At 38.3% G+C, this 16,331-nt stretch overlaps 2 protein-coding genes across 10 annotated transcripts in view; both read left to right on the top strand.

Annotated features, from left to right (window-relative positions):
• Positions 1-12,038, top strand: part of EIF2A (eukaryotic translation initiation factor 2A) — a 38,271-nt gene extending 26,233 nt beyond the window's left edge. For 3 of the 9 annotated variants that reach the window (XM_082394375.1, XM_082394372.1, XM_082394378.1), the window contains 5 exons: positions 78-649; positions 4,844-4,957; positions 10,015-10,143; positions 10,947-11,012; positions 11,637-12,038. In XM_082394375.1, coding sequence (XP_082250501.1) covers positions 78-649; positions 4,844-4,957; positions 10,015-10,143; positions 10,947-11,012; positions 11,637-11,702 — 947 coding nt within the window. In that variant the 3' untranslated portion in view covers positions 11,703-12,038. Of the gene's footprint in view, positions 1-77; positions 650-4,843; positions 4,958-10,014; positions 10,144-10,946; positions 11,091-11,636 lie in introns of all 9 variants that reach the window. The other 6 variants (XM_082394371.1, XM_082394376.1, XM_082394370.1 and 3 more) reach the window with 4 other exon arrangements.
• A 2,751-nt stretch (positions 12,039-14,789) lies between these two features.
• Positions 14,790-16,331, top strand: part of SELENOT (selenoprotein T) — a 28,031-nt gene continuing 26,489 nt past the window's right edge. The window contains exon 1 of the mRNA XM_082394508.1: positions 14,790-15,723. Coding sequence (XP_082250634.1) covers positions 15,587-15,723 — 137 coding nt within the window. The 5' untranslated portion in view covers positions 14,790-15,586. The remainder of the gene's footprint in view (positions 15,724-16,331) is intronic.

The following is a 16,331-nucleotide window of genomic DNA, read 5'->3' as shown; positions in this document are numbered from 1 at the left end:
GTAATTTGTGCTATTAAATATTATAATCCTGTATGTATTTCTTTATCACTAACTTGGATTTTATATTCTTTTTCTAGCAAAAAATGGCCCCATTTATGATGTAGTTTGGAATTCTAGTTCTACTGAGTTTTGTGCTGTTTATGGTTTCATGCCTGCCAAAGCAACAATTTTCAACTTGAAGTGTGATCCTGTGTTTGACTTCGGAACTGGCCCTCGTAATGCAGCCTACTACAGCCCTCATGGACATATATTAGTACTAGCTGGATTTGGAAATCTGAGGGGGCAAATGGAAGTGTGGGATGTTAAAAACTACAAACTTATTTCTAAACCGGTGGCCTCTGATTCTACATATTTTGCTTGGTGCCCAGATGGTGAGCATATTTTAACAGCCACGTGTGCTCCCAGGTTACGTGTTAATAATGGGTACAAGATTTGGCATTATACTGGCGCTGTCTTGCACAAGTATGATGTACCATCAACTGCAGAATTATGGCAGGTTTCTTGGCAGCCATTCTTAGATGGAATATTTCCAGAAAAAGCAATAACTTACCAAGCAGTTTCAAGTGATGTACCTAGTGAAGAACCTAAAGTTGCAACAGCTTATAGACCCCCAGCTTTAAGAAATAAACCAGTCACCAATTCCAAACTGGTAAGTAAAATTTTACTACTTTGGTAGGAAAAGGTTTTTCAGTGTGTAGAGTTCCCTAGATCCTTTTCTTATGCATGTTCTTGTGTTACTTAGTATCTGATTAGGAGATATAAACTCTAGGGTAGAAATTGTGGAGGACCTGCTGCTGAAGATGGTGAATTGTTGTTTTGGGGTTTTTTGTTTGTTTTTTTGGCCGTGCGATGCGGCTTACGGGATTAGTTCCCTGACCAGGGATTGAACCTGGACCCCCTGTAGTCGAAGCGAGGAGTCCTAACCACTGGACTGACACGGAAGTCCCGGTGAATTATTGTTAAGTTGACAAAGTAATTAATGTCAAATCTCTGGGAAAGATAGCTGGGTGTGACTTACTGGGTGTAGATTGTGGGCTCAAATTCAATTGCCTGTCAGGCTAGGCTGGTAGTGTAAAGCAATGGTGAGTGGGAGAGAATGGTGAAAGGGAGAGAGCATGCCCTCTTTCAAGGCCATAGCAACTACACAGCAGTAGCCCATTGTTTCCACAGGAGATTTTAGGCCCAGTTTGCCAAAAGTTTGATTTTTCAAGACAAGTTGGATGCTTGTATGAAATTTCTCAATTTTTAAAACACTGCTGTTCAAACAAAACACACTTGTTGTCCTTAGGCCATCAGTTCCTGACCTCTGTTGTAAAGTTATGACTGGAGTATTGGTCAGATTCTGATCTGCTTTAGAATGTTAGCATTTCAGAGCTCAGGGGAAAGCATTTATTAATATACTGAGTTTCTGTGATGACGTTAAGCAATAAAGTTGCTCTATAAGAATGAACAATATTATTCATATTAATAGAATGATGACCATACAATAGGTGTAAACTGGGACTGTTCCAAGTAAATGGAAATATATAGTCACTTAATTATTAAGGCACTCAGGGAAGTAGATACTTTTTCAAAGGATAAATATTTCTGTGCCTCCAATGTGCTCCTAACCCTCTGAAAAACAAAAACAAAAGAACAAGCCTTCTTCCTCCACAAAATGTAGCATTTTGACTTCAATGAAATGTTGTTGAAACATTTTTGTTGCATTAAGTTATTTAGTAAAAATACATAAAAACATATAACAAATTAAGCCCTGTTTACTATTTTTGTATTTAGATTTTTTTAAAAAGGATATAATAGTCTTAGGATTTGTTCTGTCTCTTTATTGAAATTTTCCTTACCTGAGATTAAAAAAAAGAAGTGACCTTAATGCATCCTGCTTTCTAAATCTGTGTAAGATAGCACAAGAGGAAGAAGTTCTGAATTAGTGTATATTTTTATTCTCTGACTCATAAAACTAATTTGTTTTGATTGGTGGAAGGAGAAAAATTAATATAGAAAGAATATATTTTGAAAATAGTGAAAAAACACTAGGTAAGAACTTCTTAAAACCAAACTTTTTTTTTTACTCTTTTTTTTTTTTTGGCTGTGCCGGGTCTTAGTAGAGGCACGCAGGAACTTTGTTGCAGCATGTGGGGTCTTTCATTGTGGCCTGCAGGCTTCTCTCTAGTTGTGGCACTTGGGCTCAGTAGTTGCGGCACGCAGGCTTAGTAGTCCCGCGGCATATGGGATCTTTGTTCCGCGACGAGGGATCAAACGTGCGTCCCCTGCATTGGAAGGTGGATTCTTAACCACTGGACCACCAGGGAAGTCCCAAAATCAAACTTTTTTGACATTTAAGATTTCTACTAAATTCTTGCTTTTGTATATAACCTGGTGATTATGTGATCCTGTCACATCATTTTATTTGAAGGAACTATATGCCTGTGAATGAGAAATTTTTGTTTGTATCTAATTCCAGAAAATAGCTAAATGGCAAAGAAAACATTGTCAAGAAATTACTAGAAACAAAGATAGTCTGGTCAATAACTTCACAAAGGAAGAAGGTTACATAGCAGAGGGGAAAAAAGGTGTTTGGATTCCTCCCCCTGAAGAAAAAAATTACTTTTTTTATAAGTAAAAATTCATATATAAATTATACTTAAATATTTCTTGGCTTTCAAAAAAACCCTTCACTTTTATAATGTGTTCATCAAAACAATCTTATAATTGATGTAATTGAAGAAGCAAACTTTATTAATGAGGATGAAATTGTGTACAGTAGACACATAGTACTAAAGCCAGAAAAGCTCATGATCCATAGTAGCTGTGTGGATTTTTTTCATCTAAAATGAAAGTCTGTCAGGGGACTTCCCTGGTGGCGCAGTGGTTAAGAATCCGCCTGCCGGTGCAGGGGACATGGTTTCGATCCCTGGTCCGGGAAGATCCCACATGTTGCAGAGCAACTAAGCCCACACACCACAACTACTGAAACCTGCGCGCGTAGAGCCCGTGCTCCGCAACAAGAGAAGCCACCGCAGTGAGAAGCCCACGTGCAGCAACAAAGACCCAACACAGCTAAAAATAAATAAAATAAATTAAAATAAATAAATAAATAAATAAAATGAAAGTCTTTCGGTGGCTACACGATGCTCATAGTGTGGAAGAGACTTGTAACTCATCCTTTCTTCTTGCATCATTCTTTTTTTTTTTTTTTTTAAATATGAAGTTCAGTTTGAGTTTTTTTTTTTTAATAAAGTGTATGTCTGTATCATTTTAAAATTTTATTTATTTATTTATTTATTTTTGGCTGTGTTGGGTCTACGTTTCTGTGCGAGGGCTTTCTCTAGTTGTGGCAAGTGGGGGCCACTCTTCATCGCGGTGCGCGGGCCTCTCACTATCACGGCCTCTCTTGTTGCGGAGCACAGGCTCCAGACGCTCAGGCTCAGTAGTTGTGGCTCACGGGCCTAGTTGCTCCGCGGCATGTGGGATCTTCCCAGACCAGGGCTCGAACCCGTGTCCCCTGCATTGGCAGGCAGATTCTCAACCACTGCGCCACCAGGGAAGCCCTTGCATCATTCTTAATTGCTTTCTCTTTTTTTTTTAAATTCTCATGAGTACAAACTTTTTCAGCCAAAGCAAGATACTATAGAAGAACTCACTATTGAAAGAATATAAAACAAATGTTCAAGGATTAGTATATCTTAACTAACATCATGTGCAGTGGGGATCAAAAAAGTGCAAGAGGCTTGCCATGCAAATTTGTCTGTTCTACAAATGTGGGTTCTCATATATTCAGTTGCTTCAAGTAGGGTAGTTCACACACAGAACTTTGATGCCTGCAATAGTTAATGCAGCTGCTAAGATTAAAATCAATTTATGGTTTTTTACTTATTCCTCTATATCTTAAATGTTTGAGCTCTGCCCATTTGATTATAGCACTTATAAGTACATTACAGCTCTGAGATCTAGTACTCAAGAAACTTCAAAAGTGTACACCATGGTGATTTAATACACATTGTGAAAGGTTTCCCCTCATCTGGTTAACATATCCATCACCTCACATATTTATCTTTTTTTTTTTTTTTTTTTTGGTGAGAACATTTGAATTCTACCCTCAGGAAATTTCAGTTATACAATTATACATTACAGTGCTATCAAGTATAGTCACTGTGTTTTACATTAGATCCTTCTTGATCCTGTATGTAATTCTGTTGTTGTTGAATGTGGTTGACAGTTATATAAGTATCTGATGATGAAAATGATTGCCTGTTTTCACAGTATAGTCTGACAAGTCATTTAGTGTTTTAAAACCTCTTCATTATGTTAATTCTGGATTTATAACTATGTAGTTACCCCCTTCTTATTTGATTTATTTTTTTATTGTCTGTTTTAGTTTTTCCATTTGCTTTTATTTTTAATCTTCTAATCTCTGATTTTGCAATATCTAGCAAGTGACTCTTTGTGCAAAGAAAACAAATGAGGCAACTGTTTCTGTTGGCGGTAGTCAAATCCAAAAGGACCCCAGAAGAAGCTATTGTTAGTATCTAATTTCATAAAAATCATGTGTCAGTGGTAGTACTACGAAAAATTCCATTGTTTAAACAAAAATAAAGTGAATTTTGCTGGCTCTTATATAACTGAAAGATATCATATATCAACTAGTAGGAAGATCCTCATTAAATCCATCTTGACCGTTGAAGTGTGCCTACAACAAGAGTTTTGAAATATCCTTTGCCAGTGAACTTATGATAAATTTGGTAAAGTAAGTTTGTCCTGTACTAGCCAAATTGTATAATTTGTTGTATATGTTTGTAAATACATGGACTCCATTTCAAAGTCATTTATTTTACATTTTCTATAGCATGAGGAGGAACCACCTCAGAATATGAAACCACAACCAGGAAATGAGAAGCCGTTATCAAAAACAGCTCTTAAAAATCAAAGGAAGCATGAGGCTAAGAAAGCTGCAAAGCAGGTACTTGGGGCACTTATCTTTTCAAACAAAACAAACAAATAAAACCAGTTAAATTAGCTCTGTGCCTTGAAGTTTAAAGAATTGTAGTCCTAAAAACTTGACAGGTTATAAAATGTAGTTGGAGTTAGACTTAAGTAGCCAGAATGTCTCTTTTGTGTTTGCCTATGAATTTCTCAGTAGTCCTTTATATATAATGTGGGACGTAGGAAACTGGAACTGACCTTAAAACCTGAAACCCTCATGGGATTATGTAGTGTGTTACTTGCCACGGACCCTTTTGGAGGAGCCTGTGTGAAGTGGTATAGTTTGCTTTCTTGAAAGCATATGTTTAAGAGAGACCAGAAATTACATGACTCTAAGGCCATTTTGTCACTCAGTTTGTTACTATAGGAAATTGTTCAGCTGGGAATCTAAACACTAGAGTATCCAAACAGTGGAATTGTTCTAAAATAATTTTTTATATGACTTAGTAGTTGAAAAACCACACCAGCATAATAATTGACAAGTAAATTGTCATGGTGTGTGGCTTACGGTGATATTGAGATCTGCTGGGCTGGAAATTTGTGGTTAGTAAAGTCGTGGTAACCACATGTTTGAGACTGAGACAATTCCATCTTCTCTATTAATGCTTGAATTTTGACAGTTCTAGGTTACTTGTGTGTTTTGGTAGGCAGTTACTATTTTAAGGTATAGAATTTCATTATGCAGCCATATTCTGCTAAAATCTGGGCCTAAAAAAATCGATGTGCTCTTTTGTAGTTAAGATAGTTCATCTCCAGAAATGTCTTTAAATAACTCAGGCTTAGGTCATTCCAAGTAAAATGATCTAGTCCATGTATTAGACTTGTGTAAAAAGGAGGACTTGGCCTTTCATCAGAGTGGGTAGGGACCTCTGCTGGCCCCGAATATTACAAACTGGTAGCTAAGATTCCTTTTTTGTTGTTGTTGGTTTTCCAGCTAATAATTACAGGTATAATTGACAAATAAAAATGTTAAAGTGTTCAACGTGATAATATGATATAGGTATACATTGTGAAAGGATTCCTATAATCAAGTTAATTAACACATTCATCACATATTTACTTCTGGAGGATGGAGCACTTAAATTCTACTTTCTTAGCAAATTTCAATTACTGTATTCAGTACAATATAGTATTATCAACTACAGTCACCATGTTATACATGAGATCCTCAGACCTTATTCATCTTATAACTGACGGTTTGTACCCTTTTACCAACCTCTCGCCATTTCTCCCACCACCCCCCAGCTCCTGGCAACCACCATTCTACTCTCTGTTTCTATGAGTTTGACTTTTCTTTTTTTTTAGATTCCACATATAAGTGGTACCATGCAGTATTTCTCTTTCTCTTTCTGGCTTATTTCACTTAGCATAATGCCCTCCAGGTTCATGCGTGTTGTTGCAGATGGTAGAATTTCCTTTTTTTATGACTGGATAATGTTCTACTCTGTGTAAATATGTATGTATGTTTATATATCACATTTTCTATATCCGTTCTTTCGTTGAAGGACACATAGATTGTTTCCATACCTTGGCTATTATAAATAATGTTGCAGTGAACATGGGAGTACAGCTGTCTCTTTGGGATAATGATTTTTGTTTCCTTTGGATATATACCCAGAAGTGAGATTGCTGGATCACATATTTTTAATTTCTTGAGGAACCGCCATACTGTTTTTTTATAATGACTATAAGATTCCTTCTAACTGAGATTTAAGGGCCTTCAGAAACCCTCTCAACGTAGAATCCTACTTTTATAAGTGATGTTTCTTCCTCTTTATCAGAAGATATTTTTAATATGACCATTGCTGGTACTGAGCTAAGGTCCCTTTGTAATAAAATATTAGTTGCTTATTTTTAAAAAATATTTATTTACTATTTATTTTGGCTGCACTGGGTCTTAGTTGAGGCACGCGGACTCTTAGTTGTGGCATGCAGACTTCTTAGTTGCGGCATGCATGTGAGATCTAGTTCCCGACCAGGGATCGAACCCAGGCCCCATGAATTGGGAGCCCGAGTCTTACCCACTGGACCACCAGGGAAGTCCCATTAGTTGTTTATTTTTGTGTGTTTTTCTGGTATTTGAGCACATAAAATTTGGGGAGGAGGGTCATAGAATCAGTATGTCTCATTTAGAAAAATTAATATTAAAATAGTCTGACTTCTTTTTCTTTTTACCTACACCGCACGGCATATGGGATCTTAGTTCCCCAACCAGGGAACCCTCTGCCATGGAAGCATGGAATCCTAACCACTGGATCACCAGAGAAGTCTCAATGTGACTTTCTTAAAGATAACTCTGTGGTTCTTTTGAAAAAACAATCAGTGCTATTAATGTAAAACATAATAATTACAAAAACAACCCCCCCCACACACCCCACCTCGTACAACCATATAATCACCCACACGTGTTATTTACTAAAGATGATACTACTAATCCATCATTTTGGAGTTATTCTGTGTGTTTTCTCAGTGATGACAAAGAGTTTTCTACTTGCAAGATAATCCTTTCAGTATGTATTTTTCAGACAACTGGCTGGAGTGAGTAAAAGTTATGACTGTGTGATAGAACAAAGGTAAATGATCTATGACAGGATCTCATCCCTGACTGTGAATTAAGGAACCAAAGATAAAGGAGTCAGATGTACATAATCTAACCAAGTACTTTTATAAACTGGTGATGACTTTGTAAGCTTATCAGCTTTACCAAAAATAATTGAAACAAAGAGTTTAATCTTACCATGTACATAACCTTTTTTAGAGAATGACCAGAATTCAAGTATATTAACACAAACATTTTAACTTATTCTTGGTTTTTTAAAATGTGGAGGAAAATCGTCATTTCACTTAACTTTACTTATTTATTTTAAATTTATTTTTATTTTTATTTTTTTGGCTGCGTTGAGTCTTTGTTGCTGTGCGCGGGCTTTCTCTAGTTGTGGCGAGCAGGGGCTACTCTTCGTTGTTGCACAGGCTTCTCATTGCCGTGGCTTCTCTTGTCGCGGAGCACGGGATCTAGGCGCGCGGGCTTCAGTAGTTGTGGCTCATGGGCTTGTTCCACGGCACGTGGGATTTTCCCAGACCAGGGATCGAACCTGTGTCCCCTGCATTGGCAGGCAGATTCTTAACCACTGTTCCACCAGGGAAGTCCCTCACTTAACTTTAATAGTTTTTCATATTTATGACATTTATCTTCCTAGAAAATTCATATTCTCAGCTGATTACAAACAACTAAATTAAAAAAATTTTTATCTGATGTCAAAAGTGAATTTTGATAGGCAAAGTGTGTCTCTTCTCCTTTTATCCACTCTTCTCCTTTAATTTTATATTATGAAAAATACCAAACTGTGTATTATCAGAACTTATAGGCTCCTTAGGAGTGGAAACTAAATAATTTCTTTCTGAATACTCTGTTAAAGTGCTCAGTAATGTTCTCACATAGAAGGTTAGGAATTAATGTTTGTTGATTGTAATGTACAAAATACAACCAACATGACTCTAAAGAGAAAAAAATACTCCAATTCTGCACTCTCTAAAAACTCTCAAGCGGATGTTTTTAGATTTGGAGATCTAGGAGTGATAGCCTGTCCCATGTTCCCCTGGGATGCTTTGGTAGTTCAGAGTATTCCATCCAGAACTCTTAAGAGGTTTTAGAGTCTTGCAGGGTCTGTGTATTCCACTGGGAACTCTATAAGGAAGAAGTAGAAACCCTACCTTTGGTCCAATAAAGAAAGACTTTCATAACTTTTCCCTCCTCTTGTCAAAACTATGTCTTGTCATAATTACAAGGGAGAGTCGGTCTTTTGCTTTTTCATTTATTTAGCATGTACAGTCAAGCTCACATTATGCTGAGGGCACAAGTGAACAAAGAAACCTCAGGTATAGTCTCATGGGAGATAGTACAATGCAGTTACAGTGTTACAGTAAGGAAACATACCATGTGCTGTGCAACTAATCTGGTCTCTTGGGGGGTGGGGGAATTTTCCAGAGGCCTAAAGGATAAGTAGGGTTAGCCAGGTGACCTGAAGGTGTTCTAGGCACAAGGAACAGTACACATGAAGGCCAGGAAATAAGAATATATGGCACCTTAGGGGAAATAAAACTGGTTCAGAATCAGTGGTTACTCGGTGAGAAGGGACGAAGTTAGAAAGGTCATCAGAGATCTGATCACATTGGGAGCAATATACTGCCCCTTTCAGGGAACAGAGTTTTCCATGGCACTTTCTTGCAGAGCTGAATTGATCTGATTATAAATAAATCTCTATGGAACTTACCCTGTAGCATCACCTACTACATGTACTTGATATACATGTAATAGTTTTTGAGGATATCCCAAGAGTGAAACTTCAAACACCTTAATTAGAAAAGCCCTCTCACATTTCTAACCATCCACATAGTGGCACTTCCCAAAATATCCAAAAATTTGGAATGCTTATTTGCTGATACAGAAACCTCCTAGTTTACTCTGGTAAGGTCATTTCATTTATTTCCATTTGTTATTATATTACTAATTACATATTTTATATTACTAACATAATATTTTATCATATTACTAATATAATACTATATTACTAATATACTATTATTTTTTATTTTATAATTATGTTACCTTAATTTTGGGGGGTGGGTGGGCGGCCTACACGTCACAGCATGTGGGATCTTAGTTCCCTGACCAGGGATCAAACCCGTACCCCCTGCATTGGAAGCTCAGAGTCTTAACCATGGGACTGCCAGGGAAGTGTCCCTAACTTTAAATTCTAGATCTAGCAAAGTGTTCCCTATGACAATTATATAGTGAAGACCTTTTGGGTAGCTCATTATACTGTGACTTTTTTTAACACTTCACTGTAATTATCTGTTATGGGACAATATAGCATACTTCATGAGACCAGCAATTCAGATCCTTTCTTTATATAAAATGTGCAAAAGATAAAATCATATATTGGTTTCTGAATTTTATGTACCAAGGCTATGTTTGTTGAAATACTTTAATGATTTCATTTTAGAAAACTGAATTTTTGAAAATATTTCCTATAGGAAGCAAGAAGTGATAAGAGTCCAGATACGGCACCTACCCCTGCCCCACAGAGCACACCACGAAATACTGTCTCTCAGTCAACTTCTGGAGACCCTGAGATAGACAGAAAAATCAAGAACCTAAAGAAGGTGGGAGGCTTAAGTGAAAAGCACATGTGTTTACTGAAAGAATACATGAGAATTATACAAAGAAAGTAATGCTTAGATGCCTAAAGACAGGCATCCGAGAGGTTTGTAGCCGTCCTCATTGTTGCTTTTTCACCATGAAATACTGTAACTTAGGAATGGCACCCATTTTAGTTCTGTTCACAGTTGTCTAAAGGATATTAGTCTTTATTATTGATTTTTGGAGTAATAAGAAATAATGTACATTTGAACACTTTTATACTCACTTTTTTATTAGACACTTGTGAGACAGGTAAGAGCAGATATTTATCCCAATTTTAAAGATGAAGAAAGAGAAACGAAAGTAAGTTTATTAACGTCAAATTGCAACCAGTTTGTGATGGTGGCCTTGGAGGTAAAATCCAGGTTTCTAGAGCCCTTCCCAGGCTACATTATGGAGTTTCTCTTAAAGCCAAAGACATCGTCCAGGTACAATAAGGTTCTGAAATAAATGGTGAAAATGGTGATATATTTAAATACATATACATGTACATGTATACACATAGATGTACATATATGATAATATTAATTAAAATCTTGAAAAATACTTTGCTAAATTCCATGTTCTTAACATACCCAATTTTACATTTAATTTTAAAAAGTAGTTTACCTTAGCATTTTAGCAGTCTGTTCCTGATACAAATGTAAGATAATTGATTTTCCTTATTCAGGTTTCACATTTATATGATTGAATTGTTAATAAGAAAATTTGCATTCTAAAATTACTTATTCTTCCTTTTGACTCATAATATATTTGATGTTTGCAGAAACTGAAAGCAATCGAACAACTGAAAGAACAAGCAGCAACTGGAAAACAGCTAGAAAAAAATCAGGTCTTTTCTGCATTTTTCACTGGGGCTCACAGTCACTACCACCCTTCCCCTTTTTATTATACGCAATTATTCAATCAGGTAAAAGAGCATATCGATTTTAAAACTTCTTTTGAAAACCATATGCCAGTTTTTTTTTTTTTAACATTTTTAGTCTTAAATAGGCAAGGATAGGGGAAGACATGATGTGGATCGTGGTGAATGAGGAAGTCACTATTTCCTCTGAGGCATACTAATGCCATTGCTGCTGAAAATAAAGGCAGTTTATATTATGTTAGACAAATAGAAGATTCTCTTCTTTCCTGTGTCTCAGGTCGCACTGTCCTGTTTGGCCCTTTCCCTCCTTCTTTCCTCAACACTTTGAAGCCCAGGTGTAGAATGGAAGATTTATTAGACCTAAAGATGCATGCAGTAAGACAGCTCTGTTTTTTGCCCCCTTAATTCATACCAAATAACAAATTAGAAGTTGTTTCTAATCTGTATTTTTAAATCTATGTTTACCAGTAGATCTGGTAAAGTCTCAGAAATATTCTTTCTCTAAATTTTTTCTCTTTTTGCTATATGGCTATAGATCCAATAATTATTTTATTTCCTATTTAATAACTTCATTGTTTTAAACTTTTCTAGTTGGCGAAAATTCAGAAAGAGAAAGCCCTTCTCCAGGAGCTGGAAGATTTGGAACTGGGTATTTAAAGATTCAAAGAAAGCAAGTTGGTTACCAGAAATCAGTGCAAACATATTTTCTGTTAAACCCATTGGTGTACATGGAATATTCATATGCCCACATTTAATGTTCACTTATAATTTTAACCATTTATCCAAGATTCTGCATATGTGTGGAATTATTTAATAATGTCTGTTACATTGATTTTTACCTCCTGCATCCTATATCATGTCAACACATGATATAGAAAAGAGACATATGATTTTTTTTTAAGCTAAGCTTGACAGATTGAAAGACCAATGTCATTGTTTTTTAGTAGGGGACAGTATTTACCATATAAATGAATAAAGACGTTTTAAATTTGATCATTGTTGACTTTGTTATAAGTTCCTCAATTAACAGATCCTTTATTAATTTACAAGGCAAGTTTGGGAAATATTTCCTTTGAATGTATAATGTGACTGTCTTGATCCTAAACACTATATTATCAAATGTTAAAGAAACGCCTTAAAATCAGGTTGTACTGAATATATTAAATTGTTGGGACTTCCCTGATGACGCAGTGGTTAAGAATCCGCCTGCCAATGCAGGGGACACGGGTTTGATCCCTGGTCCAGAAGATACCACATGCTGCGGAGCAACTAAGCCCATGCACCACAACTACTGAGCCTGCACTCTAGAGCCTGAGCGCCACAACTCCTGAAACCCACGCGCCCAGAGCCTGTGTTCCTTATCAATAGAAGCGCACCGCAACAAAGAGTAGCCCCTGCTCGCTGCAACTAGAGAAAGCCCACGCACAGCAATGAAGACCCAATGCACCCAAAATTAAATAAATTAATTAAAAAAAATAAGATAAATATATTAAATTGTTTATATTATTTGTAGTATTTGAAGTAAAGTTTTTCTGACTAGTTCTAAAAAGTAAATATAGACTAAAAATAGACATTTTTTTGATATTTTATTATTTTTTGATATTTCAAATAATAAACCTGATCATTTAATGATGAGGTAAATATTTTCTAAACATGAACTGTGATCATTTTGCTATAGTCATCTTGATTGTTTTGATTCACTCATATGAAGAATAAAAGATGTACTGATAATCCAAGACACTCAGCTATCAAAACTAATTTCTATTTGGTTTTAGAATCTATTACTGTTAATTTTTTTCATCTGATTTACATTTGAAGTTATTTTTATTTCATTTGCATTGTTACAGGTTTTCATTACCTAGAGCTAGTATTTAAACTAAGTAAAAGAAAAGAATCTAGGAATACTTTGAGGGATATACACAAACAGATAACTGAGTTTACTGATGCCCCAAAGCTGCAAATAAGATTTGGTAAAGACCTAATGCATTAAAATTTGAGTGGCATTTTAAATGTTTTGTGTGTGAAGTGAGTGTGGACATACACACACTCATGTACATATAATTGCTTTCAACATTAATTTATTTCTGATAATAGAAACTTAAGCTTTTTTAAAGTAATATATTGCTTTTATAATATATTTAAAAATTGTTTTTCTAATAAAATGTTAAATAATTCATCCTGAGACAGTATAATGTTTTTTGGCCTGGCAGCCTAACAATTTTTTTTAATTTTAAATTTTAAAAATGAATTACCAGTTTACACAGTTTACAGCAAATATATTAATCATTTTTAAAATGTTAACTTAAGGGAATTCCCTGGCGGTCTAGTGGTTAGGACTCCACACTTCCACTGCAGGGGAATGGATTGGATTGGTCTGGGAACTAAGATCGCATATGCCCCGTGGCCAAAAAAAATTAAGAAAAATAAAATAAAATGTTTATTTTAGAGGTAGTATCATTGAACCTTTTGTTTTAGTCACATGCTTTTTAATTGCTCCAAGGTGACTGTTCTGACCAAAATTAGATTGCTTGGACTCTTTTTTAGAATTGTCTTTATTTGTGTAATCATTTAATCCATTTAATTTTTTCCAAAGAAATGTTTTATTTCTGAGCACATATCAATATAAAAATCACTGGGCTTCCCTGGTGGCACAGTGGTTGAGAATCTGCCTGCCAACGCAGGGGACACGGGTTCGAGCCCTGGTCTGGGAAGATCCTACATGCTGCGGAGCAACTAGGCCCGTGAGCCACAACTACTGAGCCTGCGCGTCTGGAGCTTGTGCTCTGCAACAAGAGAGGCCGCGACAGTGAGAGGCCCGCGCACCGCGATGAAGAGTGGCCCCCGCTCGCCGCAACTGGAGAAAGCCCTCGCACAGAAACGAAGACCCAACACAGGCAAAAATTAAATAAATAAAATTTTTTAAAAAAGACCAAATTTTCCATTGGCACTCCCAATACTCTTCGCAAATCATCCAAAGCCCAGATGCTATAATAATCTTCCTAACACCCTCTTCCTGAGACTCCCCTTGATTCCCTGTGGTGTGTGTTCCCTTTGCTGCAATGAATAATAAATGAAACTTTTTCAATTCCTGGTGTGATCTTGACCTTAAAGGCTTTGTTTGATGGGATCTAAAAGACATAACAACCAATGGCAATGGATTACTTTTTATTTTGGTCCAGATTTTGAAATGGAACAGGACCCTGTGGGGCTCTCCCGGGTACAAATCCTTTCTGTGTCTCTGGTTTCTTGTTTGTGGGAAGTAGGCTTCATTCAGCCTCCTTGACCTTCGGGCAGATTCAAACAGTTGCTAATCAGGGAAGGGAGGGAATGCAGAAACAAGGGAGGAGCAGTCAAGAAACAATAGTGCAGCCCTGGGGAATATACATAACAATATCTTTGAGTTCTTCTGCAGGAACTAAGGCCCCTACCCTGGTGGAGGATGGTAACTTCAAGCTGAGCACCTCACCACCAACCAATCAGAAGAAAGCCGCACACCCTGCATCCCTCACCCCAAATTTTGCCTGTAAAGACTTTTATAGGCAAAACCACCAGGGGTTTCAGGGTTTTAGAGCACAAGCCACCCATCCTCCTTGTATTGGCGCCTTTACAGTAAATGCTGCATTTTCCTTCACTACAGCCCAGTGTCAGTAGATTGGTTTACTGCCCACAGGTGAGCAGACCCAAGTTTGGTTCGGTAACAATTTGAACAAACTAACAATAAAAATAATCATTAAGACAGGAGAAATTTGAACACTGGATATTTTGGTGTTAAGCAATAATTTATTTTTCAAGGTGGGATAATGGTATTGTGGTCAGTTTTCTTCTCCCCGAAGAAAAGTTATTTTTTAGAGATACAGGCTTAAAAATCCATAGATGAAGTGATATGTCTGGCATTTGCTTCCTTGGGGTGGTTAGAGCTGTACTATAGACAATTAAGATTGCCAAAATACCAGTAATTGTTAAAGGTCGTTAATGAGTTAGGTAATTACTCTGTTCTTGTATATGTTGAAGTTTTCCAAAGGTCTTTTTCAAAAAGACTCCTTTAGGAGAGCGCAATATTCCAAGTTCAAAGAAAAGGCCATAGCATGCACCCAGAAAGAGTGAAGTATTCCTGTTTGGAAGGCGGGGGCTTTCTCTTTTATCTCCCACACCTGAATCAAGGCTGTTAAACAGGTGTTCCTAAGTGTCTCGGGGAGATAAAGTCTGAACTACATGAAATTGTATGTAGAACCCAGGTGTGCCAGAAGCTTTAATTAGCAGGCTCCTCTAATATCCCATCAGCTGCTGTCTGTTCTCTACCTATCTCACTCCATCCCAAGAGTCTCCGCGCACATCCAAGATGGTGGGTCAGGACCGTGAAACAGGTCAGCTCCCCCTCCCAGAGCGTGCGCAGGCGCCGGGATACGCAGGCGCATTCCAGCTTCCCTCAAGACCTTGGCGGATCGCGCCTGCGCGGTGGGGAGCAGCTCGCGGCTCCGGCTCTGCCTTGGGCCGGCTGCAGTCTGAGTCTGAGGGTGGCTGAAGTGGTTGGGTCGTTTAAGATGAGGCTTCTGCTACTTCTCCTGGTGGCGGCGTCGGCGGTGGTCCGGAGCGATGCCTCGGCCAACCTGGGTGGCGTGCCTGGCAAGAGGTTAAAGATGCAGTACGCCACGGGGCCGCTGCTCAAGTTCCAGATTTGGTGAGTATGTGCGCCGGCGCCCGGCCGCCCCGCCGCGCCTTCGCTCGGCGCTTCACACTACGCGAGGCCGCGGCTTCGCGGCCTAGAGAGCTGAACCTTCCCTGGCCCGGAAGAACGGTGCCAGCAGCCTTCCGCTGCCTGCCGTCTCCGGGGCTCTTACCCGGGATGGCCAGGCCGCCTTCTTTGCCTCCAGACACAACCGCTCACTTCTTTTTTGGTTCCTAGAATGGAGGGAATGGGGAAGGAGGGCACGAGAAGGTTAAATACTGAAAGGCGAAGACGCGGGGACACTTGTCAGTACGGAGGACAGGTCGGCGGCGTCACGCCATGGCCACCCGGCTGCCTGCGGAGGTGGGCATGAGTCGGCGCAGGGTCGGCGGAGGAGCTCCAGCGTTTGTTTTCCGGTTAACTTCCTCTCGGCTTCCGCGGGGTACGCCAGGCGGCCTCGCTGCCCCGCTAGGCGAAGGTCACTTCGGGTCGTTGAAGGAGACCCGCGAGGGACAGACGCCTTTTTCTCCAGGATCCGCCGGGGTGACTGTTGGGTGAGAGCGTAGGGATTCTGACAGCTGATAAGCTTGGATGGGGAGGCTGATTCTCCGTTTGCAATT

Source organism: Balaenoptera borealis (assembly GCF_965194805.1).
Source record: "Balaenoptera borealis genome assembly, chromosome: 5".
Classification (NCBI taxonomy): domain Eukaryota; kingdom Metazoa; phylum Chordata; class Mammalia; order Artiodactyla; family Balaenopteridae; genus Balaenoptera; species Balaenoptera borealis.
This window is presented reverse-complemented; position numbering and strand designations above follow the sequence as displayed.